The 22,796-nt window shown below is 38.8% G+C and overlaps 2 protein-coding genes across 5 annotated transcripts in view; one reads left to right on the top strand and one right to left on the bottom strand.

The window, feature by feature from the left end:
* Positions 1–22,092, top strand: part of gatc (glutamyl-tRNA amidotransferase subunit C) — a 42,847-nt gene extending 20,755 nt beyond the window's left edge. The window contains exons 5-6 of one of the 3 annotated variants that reach the window (XM_069932978.1): positions 14,633–14,810; positions 18,816–22,092. In XM_069932978.1, coding sequence (XP_069789079.1) covers positions 14,633–14,766 — 134 coding nt within the window. In that variant the 3' untranslated portion in view covers positions 14,767–14,810; positions 18,816–22,092. The remainder of the gene's footprint in view (positions 1–14,632; positions 14,811–18,815) is intronic. The other 2 variants (XM_069932979.1, XM_069932982.1) reach the window with 2 other exon arrangements.
* LOC138761214 (serine/arginine-rich splicing factor 1B-like) overlaps positions 1–22,796 on the bottom strand; it is a 79,993-nt gene that overhangs the window by 8,780 nt on the left and 48,417 nt on the right. The window contains exons 1-3 of one of the 2 annotated variants that reach the window (XM_069932977.1): positions 22,496–22,675; positions 22,177–22,388; positions 840–1,003 (exon numbers count right to left, since the gene is read on the bottom strand). In XM_069932977.1, the coding sequence (XP_069789078.1) occupies positions 840–1,003; positions 22,177–22,367 (355 nt within the window). In that variant the 5' untranslated portion in view covers positions 22,368–22,388; positions 22,496–22,675. Of the gene's footprint in view, positions 1–839; positions 1,004–22,176; positions 22,389–22,495; positions 22,676–22,796 lie in introns of those variants that run through there. The other variant, XM_069932976.1, reaches the window with a different exon arrangement.

The following is a 22,796-nucleotide window of genomic DNA, read 5'->3' as shown; positions in this document are numbered from 1 at the left end:
ATTAAAGGGGTAGGAATCCTGATGATTTTCTCCTGAGTTATTCTCACAGTAAAAATCCTCAGTGTGGACACTGAATGATGGGATCAGACAGTATGGCTTTCAGAGGGTCAAAGAAGTTGCTGGATAGGCTCATCTCAAGATGAATGGTTGTTTTGGTGGGTACTAGATGATCCCTGTGGTACCAAAATCTTGCAAGTAACCAATGTCTGAAGGGTGATGGAAAGAACTGGCAAATAATGATAGATGAGCTTTAAAAAGGACAATTTCTATTTTTTTTTCCAAACCAGTCATTTTATATCGTGCATGATTTTAAACTAAAGCTACTATGGTGATACATTGAAGATTCCAAGGGAAGGCAGAAATAACGCATTTGCTACGCTGTGCATTCTGTAGTTTTGTTGAATAAGGCTATGTAAATATCCACATGAAGATGCTTGTGCCAATAATCTTCATCCTTAAAAAATGAAGTTGCTTGATACCAGCAGGGTCCAAATCTTTATTTCCAATTTTATTTCATGGTCCCTTGCAGTCCAACATAATGGCTAAACAGGTGTTCCAGTTAATTTGCTGGGATTAACAGGCGTTGATATTTTCATTGATGGTTAATCAACAAACAGCCCATTCCAATCCTCCCAGATCAAAAAACTTAAATCAAACGAAACACAGAATTAAAAAATAGTCGCCTGGGCTTTGTGGGTTGGTTTGCTGGGGTTGTTGGTCATCATATGGATACCCCAGCTTTATAGGGACACTCTACAATAAAGGGTTTTCCAACTCTATTCAGGTCTTTAGAACAAAAACATTGGCTGTCAAACATGAAACGGAAAACAAAAACGCACCGGAGACAATGACCCTGAAATCTGATCTGCGGGCTGGTGGTCCTGGTCTTCCTCGAGATCCACCGCCGACTCCGCCAACTCCTCTGCCTCTCTGGAACTCCACACGCAAGCGATAGACTCCATAATCATACCCATTTCTTCCATAGACTGCGTCCTGTGCATCTCTGCCAATGCAAGGGGGGAGGAAGATGTTAAGCCACAGTTTCCCACCTATTTTGAAATTCCTTCCTTATGAGTAATGCAACGAGAGATCCAGTCATTGGTGACATCAATAGGAGTTCTATAATTGAACTATTTTGGTTCCTTCCTAGGATTCCCAGCTGAGATGTTTATGGGTGGTCCTGTTGGCTGCGTAGTTTCACAGGCTGTAAAAGGTACATAGGCAAATGAACATTTAACCATGGTTGTAGCTCAATCAAGAAAAAATGTTCATTAATCAATTAAAAACTGATCACATCTGTGATTGTAGATCCTTCCATCTTTTGAGGAATCAAGGCAACCATTCTAGCAAGCAGAAATGCAGTACACGCAAATTTCTTATAGAAATACAATTACACAATTTGTCCAATAATAAAACTGCCCAGTTACCACAACATGGAGGCATGTGCATAAAACACAAATATTGGCAAAGCCCCACAGCAACTTTCATACTGTATCCAATTTGACAGTTGAAATGTGCAATTATGAATTTGATTGTAAATGGTTTCCAGGGAAATTTTGAACCATCTTTAGAACAAGTTAATGTGTTGTTTGTAAAGTTTGTGTTGTTTGAAATGGTCAATTGAGAGTAATAAAGCAAACATGGATACAGTACTGCAACTTGCCCTTACACAATTGGAGAGGCTTCAGGTAATTATTTTAGTTGTTATTTACTGAAGCACTGTTACAAATGGATCCCAATATAGTTGGGAGCATCACCCGTTTAGAACAGCACAATCATAGCTCATAGTCTGCACTGTCCTCAGCACAACCTGAATTACTGAATTTAATCAAATAAATGACTATAATTTAGCAGGATATCACTGGTTGAACAATCCATTTTTAAAGTTGCAAGGAAATTCTTAAAATATCAAATTAAGAATAAGTGTACATTACTCAGATTCTTAAGAAAAAGGGAACAGCTTAATTTTTAGTTATCATTTTGGATATTGGTGAAATTTCGGTGTTGTTCTTTTCTGATTTTACTTTGGTTTGAATCATCAGCTCTTGCTAACAATTCACTCAGCAGCATTTCAGCAAAAGGACTGATGAAAGTATTAAAGAGTCATATTCACAGCTGAGGACTTATCTGCTCAATCATCAACCTAATTTGAAACACAACTTACTTTTTTGATGAGAATTTTTTTTGTGGTTCACAAAAAAATGAATAGCAGGTTCATCCTTATTAACAACCAGATATTACCAACTCGCCTCAAAGCAGTCTTCTGCTCTCCAAAATATTAACTGTGCTTCAAATCCAAAGTAGCATGCACCTTTTAAACCTTACCCAAGTGCCTATGATCTGTGCAAACTCAAGAAAGGAAGACGTCATTAACTAAACGTTCATGAGGGCCATCATAGCCCAGCCAAATTCATGACTGTTGATTTACGCGTTTCCAGTAAGTGTGGAATTCGAGGCAATTTTATATAATTAATTCTCAAATATTTTGCTTTTTCAACATTAAAAAGTAGCCCCAGAATTCTCTCCAGAAAATCTGCACATTTATCTTCAAAACCCTCTCTGTATAAATATAAAGTCAAATTTGTATTTTCTTTTTTTCTTTATTAATGTTGTATATTTTTTGTAATGCCAGCATGATCATTTATTCATTTGTGTTGTGAGGGTGTGAAAGCAAAAGAAAAATCACTGTCTTCATAATAACATGAAAGAATATAAAGATTCTTCAAATAAATAAGACTATAATAATACCCATAAATAAATCTGTAAAAATACCTATAATTTTTATTTGGTTGCATGACATTTTAAAAATAAGAACTCCAATTTTACCAAATGGAAGATGCGAAAGTATCCCAACAGCAGAGTAATATTGTTATTAAAAAAAACAGCAAATCCTGCTGTTAGCAAGATTGTGCCTCGTAACCCAGACAGGAGGTAAACATGGAATCTCCAAAAGTTGGAGCTAGAGCAATACACCAAAGTGCTGGAAGAACTCAGCAGCTCATACAACAACCAGGGAAAGCAAGAGATGATCAATGTTTTGGGCCTCAGCCCATACCCCACACCATTGTTTCAAACAGAGTGAACTTTCACTAAAATTCTACTGAAGCCATCAAATACAAGCACGAGTATACATAATAATAAATACAATATGAGCATATAAAAAAACTATTCATCCCACATCCCAAAATCTGCTCCACCAAATGAATTATCTTCTACTTTCCTGTTTGTTCCCCATTTCCCAAGACTCTACAAAGAGCTGATTGCTAATACAAGTAGAAATTTGATCAAAGAATGCGAAACAGGTTTTAATAAATAAGGGAACGTGCTGGTACCTTGATGAAGGGTTCAAGCCTGAAACTTTGGTTGTTTATCTTTACCTCCTAAGGACACTGCAGGACCTGCCGCATTTCTCTAACATTTGTGTGTATTTACTATAATCTAAGTGTCTGCACTTTCTTGTTTCAAATCAGGTTTTAAGATGGATAGATTTATGCAAATTTGCAATACAGGTTGAACACCCCTTATCCAAAATGCTTCGGACCAAATGTTTTACGGATTTTGGAACAACGGAACTAAGCAGCACAGTAGCATCAGCATAATACCTGTATCAGTGGTTAAATAGCAACAAACAACGACAGGCTTTTTGAGTGCCGACATGATGCCACAAGTGGAAATTTCACATGAAATAGTGTTACAAAAGACCACCTCCCTGACCACCTCTGGTCCTCGCTCCTGACCGGGAGCCCAGGGACGACTTCTTTGATGCGGACAGCACCTTACCCGATGTTGAGAATGGAGTCACCAACTTTAGCTGCAGTCGATGCTGAAAACTTGAACCCAGCTCCATTGGCATCTTCTCGGCCAGAAGCAAAGATTTCATTTTGTACCACAGAGCTCTGTTGTTACCAAAGTGACGTCATATCGGCGCTAATTTTTTTTGGTATTGGATCTTTTCGGTTTGACAAATAGAAACACGCCATTCATCCTCAAGCACGTTCTTCAAATATGTCGTGCCAACCTCGTATCCTCTATTATCCAAAATGTGTCTAATATGCTGAGTCCAATTCTCTACAGCCTTCTTGGATACATAATTCCACCTACCCTCTGGAAGAAATTTCTCATCTCTGGCCTGAACAACTGATCCTTTAATTTGAGACCATCATCACTGTTACTCAACACCTCATCCCTGCATCCTCTGTTTAGCTTCATCCATCAGTAATCTGAGCTCCAGGTCCAAACCTCCGATACGATTAGGAAGCCTTATAGAGCCTGAGGCTCTGCTGGAGCCCTTCCTGCCCTCAGTACCCTTTTAAATCCCGGCTCCAATACTTGGTTCCCAGTCTCTAGCAGCCCATAGTCTGTACGGGTTGCCCACAGACTGTGTGGTCCCTCAGTTGCTGAGTCCTTTGCTGATCTGCCACCGTGGTCACCATCCAGTAGGGTTGTCTCTTCTGTCTCTCCTACTCAATGGAAGGGGTGTTCTCCAGTTTCTGGTGCCCTGTTGCTCCCTGGAGCCTGCAACCCCTCATGGCTGTGCAGAGCACAGCCACTGCCATCCTGTGCGCAGACCTGCGGTTGCAGGGTTTTGGTTTAAAAACACCGCCGGCTCCTCTATCAGGCTGTTTAAAACCTGTACGGAGCTGGTAGAATTTGGAACAGGTGGTTGAACCCTTCGGAGCAGTGTCCTGTCTCTGCTCCTTAGGTTCACACCACCAACATAATAACAAGAAATGAGCAAAATGACTGGTCGCAGCAAAGACTAAAGGATCAAGTAACATCCCAGCTGCAGTACTGAAGACCTAGAACTAGTTGTTCTGTCCAAAGTTTTGCAATACAGTATTGGGAAAAATTGCCAGTCCTTCTTACTCATAAAATGCAGGTCATAGCCAATCTGGCCAATAAGTAATTCAATCGACTCTTAATCACCAAAGTGAGAAACATTGTTATCAAGGGACATTTAACCACAGCTCCCAATGCAAGTGATGAGGTTCTGACAAAACCATATTGGTATCATTACAGCTTTGCTCCAAACACGGACTCGAGTTAAGTTCAAGAGGTCTGTTGCTCTGCAACTCCTCTTGATATCAAGGCAGCATTTGACAAATGTAGTATCAAGATGCTCAGGTAAAAAAAAGTTCAAAGGGCAAAGGGAGAGAGCATGTCACATCCCTCAAAAGGATAGTTAGGCAGCTGCTTTTATTTGCAAGATCAGAAGTGGGGATTTTACTGATGAATATTCAATGTTCAATTCCTTTCACAACTTCTTAGCAACTGAAGTGCAGTACTGATGCCGGTGCTGGTGCCCACAATTTGGAACCCACTTCTGAACAAATATTTGAGTCACAAATTAAATTTTCTGATTGCATTAATCCTATCCCAATAGTAATCCAGGAATTAACCAATATTACATGTTATGCATATGAATCTCAAGAATCCATTCTAAGATCTTGGAAGTTATTCAATGCTCCTGGAGTAACAAAAGTAAATGGAAAATGTGGACCAAAATTAGCAGACCACTTCAAGCATATTCCATTTACTTGAGAGTAAAAGTACAGATCAGCACATCGTCTATTCAGAATAAAATAAATGCACCCTGCTTCATATAATTCAACACAAACTCAAGTATAATTATATTGTAAAATTAGTTTTAGTTTTAAATATAAAATTTAGATATACAGAATGGTAACAGGGCCTTCTGGCCCACAAGCCCATGCTGCCCAAATACCCCAATTAATCTACAACTTCAAAACATTTTTGAAAGGTGGGAGGAAACTACAGTACTTGGATGAAACCTACACAGACACAGGGAGAACACACAAACTCCTTACAGACAGTAGCAGATTCAAACCCAGAACACTAGTGCTGTAATAGCATTGCACTTACCGTTATGTTAACCATGTCGCCTACAAGTCCACTTTAAGCCCCTTTCTGTCACCAAAATGTTTTCTGTGGTTTACCTACTTAATCTTGCAAATAAATGGAAATGTACAGGCTTTCCCACTGCACATTACATTGAATATTATTGGTTAGATGGTCAATGAACAATCTTGGTTTCAATCCTCAATTTCAGTTATGCATGCAAAAATATTTTCCAAAGGTACAGAATATCCCTATTAAAAAGTTATTGCTCAACAAATACTCAAATGTTGTTATAAACATCAGTTAAGGAAAAAAAAATTAATAATGAGTCCCTGTGTAACAATGGCAAATACCACAGCAAATTGGTTTAAGGTGAGTAGAGGATAAAGTTAGGGGAGATGGCAAAAACATATTTTTTAAATGCAGAGTGGTGGGTGCCTGAAATGCATTGCCAGGGTTGGTGGTGGAGGCTGGTACAATAGAAATATTCAAGACTCTTTGATAGGCACATGGATTCAAGACAAATAAAGGGTAATGGGTAGGGAAAAATTAGATGGTTGTGCAGTAGGTTTACATAGGTGGGCTGAAGGGTCTACATTTTTAAAATTTTTTTTATTTTTCACATTATAAACCATACTGACCAAAATACATAGACATTTTTCTCTTGAATATATAGTGTCATTTTCTCCCCTTTTTCCGCCCCTCCCTCTCCCTCTCCCCCCTTCCCATTTATTCAAAGTTCAATCTGTAAGATACATTAAACCCGTTAAACAATGTTGTCACTTAATAAAAAGAAACAAATTTTTTCCTTTACTTTTATATACTGAGTCAGTTCATTTCGTTGTCTTCTCCTTCTGTCATTTTAGGTGGTGGAGGTCCATGGTAGGATTTCTCTATTGTATTTCATGTATGGTTCCCATATTGTAATGTTATTTCTTAAATTATATGTTTTTTTTCTAATGGAATACATTTATTTATTTCTATGTACCAATGTTGTATTCTCAAGTTGTCTTTTAATTTCCAGGTTGACATAATACATTTTTTTGCTACAGCTAGGGCTATCATAATAAATCATTTTTGTGCTCCATCCAAATAGAGTCCAAATTCTTTATTTCTTATATTACTTAGAAGGAAGATCTCGGTTTTTTTTTTGGTATATTGCTTTTTGTGATTTTATTTAATATCTGGTTTAGACCTTCCCAAAATTTTCCTTTTTACAGCGAAAACATCTGTCTGATACTGTTGGGTCCCATTTATTTAACTTTTGGGGTGTGATGTATAGCCTGTGTAACCAATTATATTGTATCATGTGTAACCTCGTGTTTATTGTATTTCTCACAGTTCCGGAGCATAGCTTCTCCCATGTTTCATTCTTTATCTTTATGTTTAGATCTTGTTCCCATTTTTGTTTAGGTTTCAGTTTGTTTCCTCATTCTCCTTTTCTTACAGTTTGATGTACATGTTTGTTATAAATTTTTAAATTATCATTGTGTCTAATCACATATTCAAAATTGCTTCCTTCTGGTAACCTCAGACTGTTTCCCAATTTGTCCTTCAAGTAGGTTTTCAGTTGGTGGCATGCAAACCTTGTATCGTGAGTTATATTATATTTGTCCTTCATTTGTTCAAAAGATAATAATTTACTTCCCAAAAAACAATTTTCTATTCTTTTGATCCCTTTTCTCTCCCATTCTCTGAAGGAAAGGTTATTTATTGTGAAAGGTATTAGTTGATTTTGTGTCAATATTAATTTTGGTCGTTGATAATTTATTTTATTCCTTTCTACGTGAATCTTCTTCCAAATGTTGAGCAGATGGTGCAATACTGGTGAATTCCTACGTTGCACCAATTTTTCATCCCACTTATATAGTATATGTTCAGGTATCTTCTCCCCTATTTTATCTAGCTCTAATCTGGTCCAATCTGGTTTTTCCCTTGTTTGATAAAAATCTGATAGGTATCTTAATTGTGCTGCTCTATAATAATTCTTAAAGTTTGGTTTGCTTTTTCTTTACATTTTAAAAAAAAACTTTTCTGGAGAGGGCTGGTATTTCACTACTCCATCACGTGACTTCCATCTCAAGGGTCTATATAATGCTGAAATGTTCTGTGTTGTACAAATCCTGATAATGGAATTGGGACAAAGAGATACTCAAGAGCTTATGACCAGGGTGCCAGAACAACTGAAATCTTCTATTCAGCTTGTGTGACAGTTGAACAATCATTCTCTCAATGACCAAAAAGCTCACTGAAATTTAGGAAGGGGAGGCAGAATGATGACATGCATCTTCATTATCGGAGCAGTCTTGGAGAGAGTTAATGCCTTCAAGTTCCTGGGAGTCTACATATTGGAGGACCTCTCTTGGAGCCAGTATATCAAAGCAATTACGAAGAAGGAACATCAACTCCTCTTCATTATCCAATGATCTGAACACCTATACCCGCTTTGAGAAGAACACAACAGTGTCTATGAAAATCCCTGCAAAGACTGAGAACCCAGTGTTTTCTGTCTTGGAGGCCAACGTCAGAACATCATTCATTTCAGTATGACCCCCTTGTAAAGTGTCAGGCCCTGATGGTGTACCTAGCAGGGTACTGAAAATCTATACCAAACAACTAGCTGGAATGTTCATGGACATTTTCAATCTCTCACTGTTGAAGTCAGAGGTTCCCATCTGCTTCAAAAGGCCATCAAACATCCTGGTGCCCAACAAGAGCAGTGTGCTCCCTCAATGACTATCGCCCAGCAGCACTAATGACTTTGTAATGAAATGCTTTGAGGTTGGTTGTGACTAGAATTAACATATACCCAAGTTCAACGCACTGCAATTTGCCTACCATCATAATCACTCCACAGCTTTTCACTCAGCTCTGGATCAGCTGGAAAACACAACTGAGACATATGGCTCCCCTTCATTGACTACAGCTCAGACTTCAATACCATTATTCCCTTAGTGCTGGTCAACAAGCTCCAAACCCTAGTTTTCTGCATACCCTGTACAACTGGATTCTTGACTTCCTAATCAGAAGACCAGAGTCAGTATGAATAAGAAACAATGTTTCCTCCTCACTGTTGATCAACACAGCCACACCTCAAGAATGCATGCTTAGTCCTCTGCTCTAGTCACTCTATGCCCATGATGGTGTGGCGAGGGACAATTCCAATGCTATCTACAAATTTTCCAATGACATCACGGTTGTCAGCAAAATCACAGATGTTATGAAGGAAGTGTACAGGAGGAAGACTGATCAGCTAGCGGAGTGGTGTCACACCAACAATCTTGCACTCAACATTTGCAAAACCAGAGATAACTGTGGACTTCAGGAGGAAATCAGAACACGAACGCATTGAGGAATGAGCTGTGGAGAAGGTCAAAAACTTCAAATCCCTGAGCATCAACATCTCAGAGGATCTGTTCTGGAACCTCCATTTCGATGCAATCATGAAGAAGGCTCACCAGCAACTATACTTTGTGAGGAGTTTGAGGAGATTCAGCATGTAACTGAAGACTCTCTAAAACTTCTACACGTGGACTGTGGGGAGCATTCTGGCTGGTTGCATCATTATCTGGTAAGGAGATGCCAAATCTCAGGACAAGAAAAAACTCGTGTAATTTGCCTGCAATATCATGGGCAATAGTCTTCACTCCATCAAGGGGTGATGTCTTAAGAAAGCAGCCTCTATACTCAAGGATTCCACCCCCCCCCCCACCCCAAGCATCCCAGGACATGCCCTCTTCATTCTGCTACAATCAGGAAAAGGTACAGGAGTCTGAAGACAAGCATTCAGCAGCACAAGGACAGCTTCTTCAACTCTGCCATCAGATTCCTGAATGAAAAATAAATAATGAACTGCAGACAATGCCTTACCTTGACTTTTTCTTGCACTATTTTTTTATTTGTAAGGTGGTTTATATACAGTGGTATGCAAATGTTTGGGCAGCTCTGATCAAAATTTCTGTTCCTGTGAATAGCTAAGTAAAAGATTACCTGATTTCCAAAAGGCGTAAAGTTAAAGATGACACAACGCTTTAATATTTTAAGTAAGATTACTTTTCTTTCCATCTTTTAAATTTTCAACAAAAAAGGAAAAGGGGCCGAAGGAAAAGTTTGAGTGGTTATTACAGTACTTAGTAACACCCATTTTGGAAAGTATCACAACTTTTAAGAGCTTTCAGTAGCCAACTAAAAGTCTTTCAATTCTTATTTGGGGGATTTTCACCCATTCCTCCTTGCAAAAGGCTTCAGGTTCTATGAGATTCTTGAGCTGTCTTGCATGCACTGATCTTTTATGGTCTATCCACAGATTTTCGATGTTGTCTAGTCCGGGGGACTGCAAGGGCCATGGAAAATCTTTAGCTTGTGCCTCTTGAGGTAGTCCATTATGGATTTTGAGGTATGCTTAGGTCCATTATCCTGTTGTAGAAGCCATCTTCTTTTCACCTTCAACTTTTTTTTAGAGACGGTGTGATGTTTGCTTCCAGAATTTGCTGGTGTTTAAATGAATTCATTCTTCCCTCTACCAGTGAAATGTTCCCGTCACTGGCTGTAACACAAGCTTAAAGCGTGATCGATTCACACCTATGTTTAACAGTTGGAGAGGTGTTCTTTTCATGAAATTCTGCATCCTTTTATCCTCCAAACATACCATTGCTCATTGCAGCCAAAAAGTTCTATTTTAACTTCATCAGTCCACAGGGCTTCCAAAATGCATCAGGCTTGCAATCTTTTGTCGCTGAATTTTGTGGAGATGATGCAGCAAAGGTTTTCTTCTGATGACTCTTCCTTCAAGGTCATATTTGTGCAGGTGTTGCTGCACAGTAGAACAGCGAAATCTTCCTGAAAGTCTTTTGTAGGCAAATGGTGGTTTGCCTTTCTAGCAATCCTACAAGCATTTCTCTCGTAAAAATTTCTTGGTCTTCCAGGCCTCAATTTGACCTCCACGGTTCCTGATTTTTTTTTAAATTTTCACACTGTGAACCATATCAATCAAAATACATACAAACATTTCCCTCTTTAATATACACAGTGGCCTTTTCTCTCCTTTTTTCACCCCTACCTTCCCTCCCCCCTTCCCACCCCCCTCCAAACCCATTAAACATATACAATACAATAAAACCATTAAACAATGTCATCACACAATGAAAATAAACCAGAAAAATGTGTCATCTACTTTTACCCACTGGATTAAGTATTTTGTCTTATCACTTTAGGGGGTGGGGTGGAGGTCCGAGGCAAGCCCTCTCTGTTATGTTCCATGTATGGCTCACAAATTTGCTCAAATAATGTGACTTTATTTTTTAAATTATATGTTATTTTTTCCAATGGAATACATTTATTCATTTCCATGTAACTGCTGTATTCTCAGGCTCTCTTCTGATTTCCAAGTTGACATTATACATTTTTTTTGCTAAAGCCAAGGCTATCATAATAAATCTTTTTTGCGCTTCATCCAGTTTGAGGCCTAATTCTTTACTTCTTATATTACTTAGAAGAAAGATCTCTGGATTTTTTTGGTATGTTGTTTTTTGTGATTTTATTTAATACCTGATTTAGATCTTCCCAAAACTTTCTCACATGCCCAAATTGCATGTACTGATGTTCCCATTTCCTTCTTACAGCGAAAACATCTATCTGATACTGTTGGATCCCATTTTTTTTTTTAACTTTTGGGGCATGATATATAACCTGTGTAACCAAGTATACTGTATCATGCGTAACCTTGTGTTTATTATATTCTTCATAGTTCCAGAGCACAACTTTTCCCATGTTTCATTTTTTATCTTTATGTTTAAATCTTTTTCCCACTTTTGTTTGGGTTTATAGCTTAATTCATCATTTTCCTTCTCTTGTAGCTTGATGTACATTTTCCTTATAAATCTTAGTGTCTGTAATCACATATTAAAAGCTGCTTCCTTCTGGTAATCTCAGTCTGTTTCCCAATTCGTCCTTTAAGTAGGCTTTAAGTTGATGGTATGCAAATATTGTACCATTAGTTATTCCATATTTGTACTTCATTTGTTCAAATGTTAATAAATTATTTCCCAAAAAACAATTTTCTATTCTTTTAATTCCTTTTCTCTCCCATTCTCGAAAGGAAAGATTATCTACTATAAAAGGGATTAGCTGATTTTGCGTCAATAATAATTTTGGTATTTGGTAATTTGTTTTTTTTCCTTTCTAAATGAATCTTCTTCCATATATTGAGTAAATGATGCAATACTGGTGAGCTTTTATATCGTACCAGCTTTTCATCCCACTTAGACCACTTCCTATCACAGGGATTGATAGGAAGTATTCAGCATGGTTTTGTCAGGGGTAGATCATGCTTAACAAACATTATAGAGTTTTTCGAGGGGGTTACAAACAAGATTGTGGATGTTGTCTATTTAGACTTTAGTAAAGCTTTTGACAAAGTTCCCCAAAGGATGTTAGGAAAAAAGGTGGAGGCATTAGGTATAAATAAGGAGGTAGTGAAATGGATTCAGCAATGGTTGGATGGGAGGTGTCAGAGAGTACTGGTAGAAAATTGTTTGTCAAATTGGAGGCCAGTGACTAGTGGAGTTCCTCAGGGATCAGTCCTGGGTCCACTATTGTTTGTTATATATATTAATGATCTGGAAGAACGGGTGGTAAACTGGATTAGTAAGTTTGTAGATGATACAAAGATTGGTGGTATTGTGGACAGTGAGGAAGATTACAGTAGCTTAAAAAGAGATATAGGAGAGCTAGAAGAGTGGGCTGAGAAATGGCTGATGGAATTTAATACAGATAAGTGTGAAGTGTTGCATTTTGGAAAGGCAAATCTAAATATGTCATATACATTGAATGGTAGACAATTGAGGAATGCAGAGCAACAAAGGGATTTAGGAATTATGGTAAATAGTACCCTCAAAGTTGATACTCAGGTAGATAGAGTGGTGAAGAAGGCATTTGGAATGTTGGCCTTCATAAATCGGAGTACTGAATTCAAGAGTTGGGATGTTATGATGAAATTGTACAAAGCATTGGTGAGGCCAAGTTTGGAATACCGTGTGCAGTTTTGGTCACCGAATTATAGGAAGGATATAAACAAAATAGAGAGAGTGCAGAGAAGGTTCACGAGAATGTTGACAGGATGTCAGAGTTTGAGTTAAAGAGAAAGGTTGAGCAGCCTGGGGCTTTTTTCTCTGGAGCATAGAAGATTGAGGGGGGATTTGATGGAGGTGTTCAAGATTTCAAAAGGGACAGAGAGGGTCAACGTGGATAGGCTTTTTCAATTAGAGTGGGGCATATTCAAACCAGAGGCCATAGTTTGAGATTGCAGGGGCAAAATTATAAGGGGAACATGAGGGAAAATTTCTTCAAGCAAAGGGTGGTTGGGATGTGGAATAAGCTTCCGGCAGAGGTGGTTGAAGCAAGGACGTTATTTACATTTAAGGAAAGACTGGATAATTACATGGAGGGGAGAGAATTGGAGGGGTATGGACCAGGTGCTGGTCAGTGGGACTAGGAGGGTGGGGATTTGTTCTGGCATGGACTAGTAGGGCCAAACTGGCCTGTTCTGTGCTGTATATGGTTATAAAGTATATGTTCCAGTACCTTCTCCCCTTTTTTATCTAGCTCTATTTTAGTCCAATCTGGTTTTTCCCTTGTCTGTTAAAAATCTGATATACCTTAATTGTGCTGCTCTATAATAATTTTTAAAGTTTGGTAACTGCAAACCACCTTGGTTGTACCTCTCTGTTAATTTAACAAACGCTACCCTCGGTTTCCCCCCTTTCCATAAAAATTTCCTTATTATTCTCTTTAGTTCATTAAATAATTTCTCCGTTAAGAGAATTGGTAACGATTGAAATAAGTATTGTATCCTTGAGAAGACATTCATTTTAATGCAATTTACCCTCCCTATCAACGTTAGCAGTAATTCTTTACAATGTTTTAAGTCCTCCTGCAATTTCTTTATTAGTGGCTGATAATTTAATTTGTACAAGTGACTTAAATTATTTTGTAATTATGTATCGGATTGCTTGTGTTTGCCATTTAAATGGTGATTCCTTTTTAAATTCTGTATAATCCGCATTACTCATTGGCATCACTTCACTTTTATTTGCGTTGATCTGTACCCCGATATTTCTCCATACTCCTTCAATTTCTTATGTAGTTCTTTTATTGATATTTCTGGTTCTGTTAAGTATACTATGATGTCATCTGTAAATAAACTGATTTTATACTCCTTTATTTTTATCCCTTTTATTTTCTGTTCTTATCAGTTCTACCAATGGTTCTATTGCTAAAGAGAACAGTGAGGGAGATAGTGGACATCCCTGCCTAGTTTACCTACTTAATTTAAATTGGTTTGATACATATCCATTTACTGTTACCTTCGCCAATGGTCCATTATATAATGCTTTAATCTAATTAAAGCATTTTACTGGTAGGTTGAACCTCTGTAATACTTTGAATAAATAATTCCATTCTACCCTGTCAAAGGCTTTTTCTGTGTCTAAAGCTACAGCCAGTGTTGACTTCTTATTTCCTTGAACTGCATGAATTAGATTAATAAATTTACAGACATTATCTGCTATCTGTTTTTTCTTAATAAATCCAGTTTGATCTGGTTTTACTATTTTTGGTACGCAGTCAGTCAATCTGTTTGCTAATAATTTTGCTATTATCTTATAATCTGAGTTAAGTAGAGATATTGGTCTATATGATGCTGGTGTTAATGGATCCTTCCCCGCCTTTGATATTACTGTAATTATTGCTGTCTTACATGAATCACTGACAAAAGGCAAAGGAGGAAAAACCCAACACCCAACCCCAACCAACCAATTTTCCCCTGCAACCGTGTCTGCCTGTCCCGCATCGGACTTGTCAGCCACAAACGATCCTGCAGTTGACGTGGACTTTTACCCCCCTCCATAAATCTTCGTCCGCGAAGCCAAGCCAAAGAAGAAGACATGAATCTGGCAAGTTTTGTGTTTCTTCTATCTGGTTCATTACTTCCAGGAGAGGTGGAATTAATATCTCTTTAAATGTTTTATAGAATTCTGTTGAGAATCCATCCTCTCCTGGCATTTTATTGTTCGGCAGCTTTTTTAATATATCCTGTACTTCCTCTATTTCAAATGGTTTTATCAGTTTATTTTGTTCCTCTTCTTGCAATTTCGGCAGTTCAATTTTAGCTAAAAACTTCTATTTTATCATCTTACCCCTCGTTCTCAGTTTGGTATAATTGTTCATAAAATTCCTTAAAGTTCTCAGTAATCTCTATTGGATTATATGTAATTTGTTTGTCCTTTTTCCTTGATGCCAATACAGTTCTTTTAGCTTGTTCTGTTTTAAGTTGCCAGGCTAATATTTTGTGTTTTTTATCCTAGCTCATAATACTTTTCCCTTATTTTCATTATGTTCTTCTCCACCTTATACATTGGTAATGTTTCATATTTTATTTTTTTTGTATGTCAATTCTCTTCTTTTTGTTATATCATCCCTTGTGGCTAGTTCTTTTTCTGTACTTAGTATCTCCCTTTCCAACTGTTCTATTTCCTGATTGTAGTCCTTTTTCATCTAAGTTACACAACTTATTATCTGCCCTCTAATGAAAGCTTTCATTGCATCCCATAATATAAATTTGACTTTCACTGATTCCGTTTTTATTTCAAAATATGTTTTAATTTGGCGTTCAATAAACTCTCTAAATTCCTGCCTTTTAAGTAGCATGGAGTTTAACCTCCATCTATATGTTCTTGATGGGATGTCCTCCAGTTCCATTGCTAATAACAGGGGTGAATGATCAGATAGCAATCTAGCTTCATATTCAGTTTTCCTAACTCTCCCTTGAATATGGGCTGACAACAAAAACATATCAATCCTCGAGCATGTTTTATGCCTACTCAAATAATATGAGTATTCCTTCTCCCTTGGGTGCTGCCTCCTCCATATATCCACATTTCATTTCCTGCATTGATTTAACCATAAATTTGGCCACTTTATTCTTTTTGCTAGTCTTTTGACCAGTTTTATCCAACAGTGGATCCAAATTAAGGTTAAAATCCCCTCCTATCAATATATTTCCCTGCGTAGCTACAATTTTCAAAAAAATATCTTGCATAAACTTTTGATCCTCTTCATTAGGTGCATATATATTGAGCAAATTCCAAAATTCTGAATATATCCGACACTTTATCATTACATACCTCCCTGCTGGATCTATTATTTCCTCCTCTATTTTGATTGGTACATTTTTATTAATTAATATAGCTGCATCTCTAGCTTTTGAATCATATGATGCTGCCACTACGTGCCCTACCCAGTCGCTCCTTAATTTATTATTTTCCACTTCAGTTCGATGCGTTTCCTGCACAAATGCTATGTCTATTTTTTCCGGAAATTTAATAGCCTCTTCCTTTTGATTTGGTTATGTATTCCATTAATATTTATAGTCATATAGTTCAACATGGCCATCTCATATCCCGTTAACACCTCATTTCCGCTTCCTCACCACCACCATCCCCCTTTTCATCTGTTTCCCCTTTTTGAACTCAATGTATGATAACACATTTAAAAAATAAAATACTTCAACTCCCACATCTAATATTCCTTTAACCCCAAATGTCCCCCCCCTCTCTGAGTTGTCCCTTATCCCTTGCCCGGCAACCACAACTCATCTCTCCATTTGGACTGTAAACCTGCTCGCAAGCGTCAACTGATTTCGCAGTGACGGTTATTCTCTCCCACCCAACCCCCTCCAGAAAACTTTTTTCTTCACATATAACAAAGCTCACCCTCTTTTTTCCCCCCCTTACTTCCTTTGTTCCCTTTTCTTTCCCTTCTTTAGTTCTTACACATACATATAAAGATGTAAAAATGTTCTTCATTCTTGTTACATCTCTTCATCTCTCCTTCTGTCCTGCTGGCATTCTGCAAATTCTCGTGCTTCCTCCGGATCCGAGAACAGTCTGTTTTGCTCCCTGGGTATAAATATTTTAAGCACAGCTGGATATCTTAACATAAATTTATAACCTTTTTTCCATAGGATCAATTTTGCTGTATTAAACTCCTTCCTCTTCTTTAAGAGTTCAAAACTTATGTCTGGGTAAAAAAATATTTTTTGACCCTTGTATTTCAATGGTTTTTTTGTCTTCTCTAATTTTATTCTTTGCCCGCTCCAGTATATTTTCTATTGTTGTATAGCTCAAAAATTTTACTAAAACGGATCTTGGTTTTTGATGTGTCTGTGGTTTTGGAGCTAGTGTTCTGTGTGCCCCTTCTATTTCCATTCCTTCCTGTATTTCTGTCATTCCCAGGACCTTGGGATCCATTCTTTTATAAATTCCTTCATATCTGTGCCTTCTTCATCTTCCTTTAGGCCCACTACCTTTATGTTGTTTTGCCTACTGTAATTTTCCATCATGTCAATTTTCTGAGCTAACAACTCTTGTGACTCTTTAACTTTTTTGTCACTTTCTTCCAATTTTCTTCTTAAGTCATTCACTTCCATTTCTACAGCTGTTTCTCATTCTTCTACATTTTATTATCTTTTCCCTATTTCTGTCATGACCAGCTCTATTCTACTCACTTTTTCTTCTGTACTTTTCATTTCACTAAATTCTAATGTCAACCATTCTTTTAATGCTCTCATTTGTTCTTGAAATTTTTTAAATCTATATTCTGTCCATCTATTTTACCTTCTATTTCTCTGTGCAGATCTAGGTCTTCTTCTTCTCTTCCTTGTATCTGTGTCTCTTCTGACTTTCCTGGTGAGTTGCTTCCCTCACTTGGCTGGGCTTCTTCTTGCTTGGCTTCTTGCTGTTGGTCCTCTTCTTCTGGGCTACTCATCTGTTGAGCCTCCTGCTGCTGTTCTTCTTTCCTATCACTTCCTTTCCTGTCGCTTTCCTCTTCTTCCAGCTGAGAGCCCTGGTTTACGGCATCCCTCAGCTGGTCGTGCTGTGTTTGTCCGCTCCTCAGCTGGGCCCCCCTCCCGTCGGTGTTCTCCTTTTCCTTAGTGAGCACACAGTGCATGCGCGATTCCTTGCACATGCGCAGTTGCACACTTTTGTTTGGCTCAAAGAGCCATTTTTGCAATCCAGCGGGGGGGAGGGGGTCATCACCAACCTTGGTGACGGCTCCCTGTTTCTTCATGCAGGTAAGGCCTTCTCTTTTTTCTTCAGGCGTCTTTTCTTTTTTTCCCCCCGTTGTTTTTACTTTTTCCTTCTTGGATGCCATTTTCTTTCTTTTCTCTACAATTTTATCTTTTATTTGTTATGTTTTGTGTTTCTTGAACTTTGTATTTTCTTCACTTTATTTCTTCTTTTCTGGAGGGCTGGTATTCCCCTACCAGCCACTCTCCCATCACGTGACTCCTCCCACGGTTCCTGTTAACTGCCATTTCTTAATTATATTATGAACTGACAAAATGGCCACCTGAAAACACTTTGCTATCTTCTTCTAGCCTTCTCCTGCATTGTGGGCATCATTTATTTTAATTTTCAGAGAGCTAGACAGCTGCTTAAAGGAGCTGCTGCTGATTGTTGGGACAAGGTTTGAGGAGTCAGGGTATTTATAAAGTTTTGAAATTTGCATCATTTGGCCTTTTCTAATAATGACCGTGAACAAGCCCTAACAAGTTAATTAAGGTCTGAGACCTTGGTAAAAGTTATTGGAGACCTCAAATCTCTTGGAGTGCCCAAACTTTTCCATGGTGCTCCTTTTCTTTCCCCCCCCCAATCTAAAATTGTATAAAATAAAATACATTAATCTTGCTTAAAATTTTGAAAAGAATGGTTATATTTAACCTTATGACTTTTGGAGATGTTAATAGTCTACTCAACTATTCGCAGCAACAGAAATTTTGACCAGGCATGCCCAAGCCTTTGCATACCACTGTAAATGGTATTCCCCTCCTGTGATGCAGCCGCAAAACAACCATTTTTGTGACGTGTTAATGACAATAAATTCTGATTCTTTTTAAGAAGTCAGAGGTGATTTGGCATGCCGAATACTCCATTGAACTTCTACAAGTGCACCTGGTTTGAAAACAGAAGTTCCCAGGAACGTAGAAGACTGCAGAAAGTTCCAAATCTCACCAAGACCATCACAGGCACTGACTTCCCACTACTGAAAACACCCGTAAGACTACATGAAGAAAGCCAACATCATAAAGATTCCCATCTCCCTGGTCACAATTTTTTCTGCTGCTACCTTTAGGCAAAAGTTACAGAAACCCGAAGTTCAGTAACTCTAGGTTGAAGAACAATCCCCCACTCCCCTCCTTAACTATCAGGCTCTTGAATCTCCCCATACCTCATTAACCCTAACCATAATCTTCTCCAGGATTACCTAAAGATCTGTCTGCACTCCTGAAAATTTTATTCTCTCTCCCCCCCCCCCCCCCCCCCCCCCCCACACCACCACTATCTGCAACTGTGAATATTTATTTACTAACTTTTTCTTGGTCTCTTTCTCTATCTTGGCAGTGGTAATTTAATTTATACTAATGTAATTAATGAATTTTGCTTGGCTGCTTAATACATCTGTACTCTCATCATTATCAAGTTGTCAGAAATGGTCAACTTGAGATGCACTGATGTGAATACTGGGGTGAAACAGTCGAAACCAGACACTGTCAAGAGATAAAAGTACATGGCTTCCCCATTTCATTTACCCACCACATCCAAGGGATAGTAGTCTTCAAATGATACAAGTAAGCCAATCTCAGCCCCCAGTGAAGGACCATCTTTTTAAACTCCACATTTATGAAGTTAGATCTTCAAAGAGCTCCCTGCAATATGTGGATCTGAGACTATTATTTAAATCTCATCAAATTCACTTTCAATACAGTCCAGAAGTCAACACGAAGAGTTGAACCCGATCTTACTTTTGGAAGTTGATTTTTATGCAAGTGACATGCACAAACTCCTGTGCTTATCTGCAAATGTCAAATTACAGACAATTTAACTTGAATGCACCCCCACCCCACTCACAGTATTTGGATATAGAATGCTCTCAACCTACTGAAATTAGATTTCAGATGTGTTTAACTATCAGCTGATCACTTTTCAGCAGCTTCTGTTCCAAGGTTCAGTTTTTATTCTTTAATTATCTCATTGATATTTGGTGGTGGAATTTTGTTAACTTGGTGACCATATGATTGTGTGCATCAGTTTTTCTAATCACCACCTGAGATTAGCGAGATTTTGTCCCAACCAGCCCAAGATTTTTCTCCTTAATTTAGGAATGCTTTAATGAAATCAGAGATTCAAAATAACTTTAAGGAACAGGGAAAGAGCAATGTTTGCAATTTTTACACCAAAGGATTGTAGAATTCCATAGGCACTTTCATAAAAGTATTTGAACACGCATTTCAAGAAAATGTTGCAAAGTTATGGGGAGAAAACTAACCAGATGCACAAATTTGGACAATTTGAAAAATGGATTAAATACTATGCTTCTTTTGTGTTGCAAAGTTTAAGACTGTTTTATCCCTGTTTGAGAGGGATCATAATTACAACTCTGACTGATGCTAACAATCTTACCTGAGCTCAAAGTTAATGCTCCACTGCAGAACTTCACATCATGTACAAAGATATTCTTGGGAAATAGCATTCTCAGGTTTATAACAAGCAGAAACTTCCATTTGCCAGTTCCAGTGCTTAGATGAATCAAAGACAACACTTAAAGAGCAAAGCACATCCTCAGTGCCATGGCCAACACTTAAAACATATTTGCCTTGAAAAGGATTAGCTAGTGAGTCTCATTATTACTATTTCTGGAATTGTATACTATTACATAATAGTACTGAATAGTATAATGAATTACATGTGAATCACCTTGCAAGTTTGAGAAATGCCAAAGCGCCACATAACTAGAAGAAACTAATTGGCTGTTAAAAGTTTGCATGAAAAGTTATTAATACTTCTATCATAGCATCAACTAAATAACTTTTCTAATTGGAACTAAAGTGATAAATTACAAACTTAAAAGTTGCAAGTAACAATTATCACAGAAAATATTGACCCAGAACAAATAATTACCATTGGAACTGAAGTTTTTTGTTAAATCAAAAAAATCCATTGTATGAATTCACAAATTTTCATTTAATTTCTAACTCTAAAGGTAGAGACTTTGGCCCCAAACACTTTCTGCTGTACCTCACCTGCAGTGCAAAAATTTGAACATTCCCCAGCCTTGACTGTTTTTTTCTTTTTAAAGGCATTTTCAGATTTTTAGCACCCAGGAGAACAGACCTATTTTAGACATCGAGCCAAGATGTGAAGTTCTCTGATGGATCACCAGATAGATCCTCTGTCCAGCTGAGCATTGATGCAGATGTATTACAAAAGGTTAAGAATTCAATCCCAATGTGTGCTACAATCACCAAAATTAGTGGTACTTGCCCACATCAGGACACAATAGCTTTCTGCAAACTATTGCGACGTCAGGAATTATTTTCAAACTGTTCAGGAACCTAGCAAGGGAGAAGTAGTTAAATGCTATTTGGCATCCAGGTAAACAGCTTTTCTTTACTGCACACTCCTCAAAGCGAATCACCATATTAAAGGAAAACACAGGTACTTTCTTCTACAGAAACTCAATTGAAGAGAAAATGGGATAAGTTTGGCTTCTCAGGAATATTCTGAAATTATTTCAGAATGCTAATGAAAACAAATCAGTACAGGTCTTTATAAATTATAAATATTAGAATGTATGTTAATGTTCTTAAATAAATTGCATGATTGAAGAACTTTGGCAGGAACATCGGAAACTGAAATCATCCTGAGCTACATCTTAAAATTATTTACTATCTAAATTCGCATCAATGTCATGCAACCAGGATTTTGATCTGTAGATGAACTGTATTTGTGTTGGAATTAACAGATTTTGAGAAGGGAGGAAGGTGGTGTGGGATTGGAGGCAGGGAGATCATTAGGACTAAAATTGAGGCAGATTTGAGAGGGGTACATTTTAAAAAGGGACCAGGATTTTACTTTGAGGTGGGGGATTGGAATGAGATGATATTGGAGAGTATACATTATTTCTAGGGGAGGGGTGCATTTTTGAAAGGCAATGGGAAGCGAGTCAATCACCCAGTTTCGGACGGCTGGAGAAAGGGCACCAGCAGGTTTCTGAGAGAGGAGGGAAAGGGTCATGAGCAGGATTCTCCCTCCAGTAGGGAGGCGGCCTGCAGGTCAAACCGGTTCTGGGGAAGTCGGGTGCGGGGGAGCGGCCGGCTCTGGGGGCTGTCGGTTCGGAGTGGGGGTGGGAGTAGGGGGGGGGGGGGGGATTATCCCGCTCCGGTGTGCCGCCTCAGGCCGGCATGGCCCTGCCGTTTACCTCGGGTCCTCGAACTCCACAAAGGCGAACGGCGCGGAGCCGCGTTTGTTCTTCAGGTCGATGTCCCGAATCTTGCCGTACTTGTAGAAGATGTCCTCGATATCCCGGATCCGCACGTCGGTCGGCAGGTTCCCCACGTAGATGCGGCTCTCGCTGCCGCCGGAGCCTCCCCATCGGTAGCCGCCGGACATCTTCCCCTCCGAATGCGGTCTCTGCAAAGAGGCAAGGCAAACTAAAACGCGGTGGACTCCTCAGCCGCACTGGGCCCGAAGCCGCCTCGTCACACCGGACGGACTAAAACTCGGTCACGGTTACTTACTCGGCTCTTCCACGCTTTGGGGCGCTGACCAGGCCACAGCTCAAAACGATCCCGACCTCGACGACGCTGCTTCCCGCCGCTCCTGCGCCGCGCGGGGGCGGTGTGGCCCCCGGGAGCCGGTTAACCCGCGCGGTGCCGGAGCGCGCCGCCGGCCCACTCGCACCCCCTCGTGTGTCGCTCCGCGTGCCTGCCGGCCATTCCGTGCAGAGGGCGCGCAGGAGGGTGACTGACAGCAGGCGCTGCAATGGAGTCATTCCTTCACACAGAGCCAGAAATGACTGGCATGGACATGTCACGAAAT

This window comes from Narcine bancroftii, chromosome 4 (genome assembly GCF_036971445.1).
Source record: "Narcine bancroftii isolate sNarBan1 chromosome 4, sNarBan1.hap1, whole genome shotgun sequence".
In the NCBI taxonomy this organism is placed as follows: Eukaryota; Metazoa; Chordata; class Chondrichthyes; order Torpediniformes; family Narcinidae; genus Narcine; species Narcine bancroftii.
Note: the sequence above shows the minus strand (reverse complement) of the source record. Positions and strands in the feature narration are given on the sequence as shown.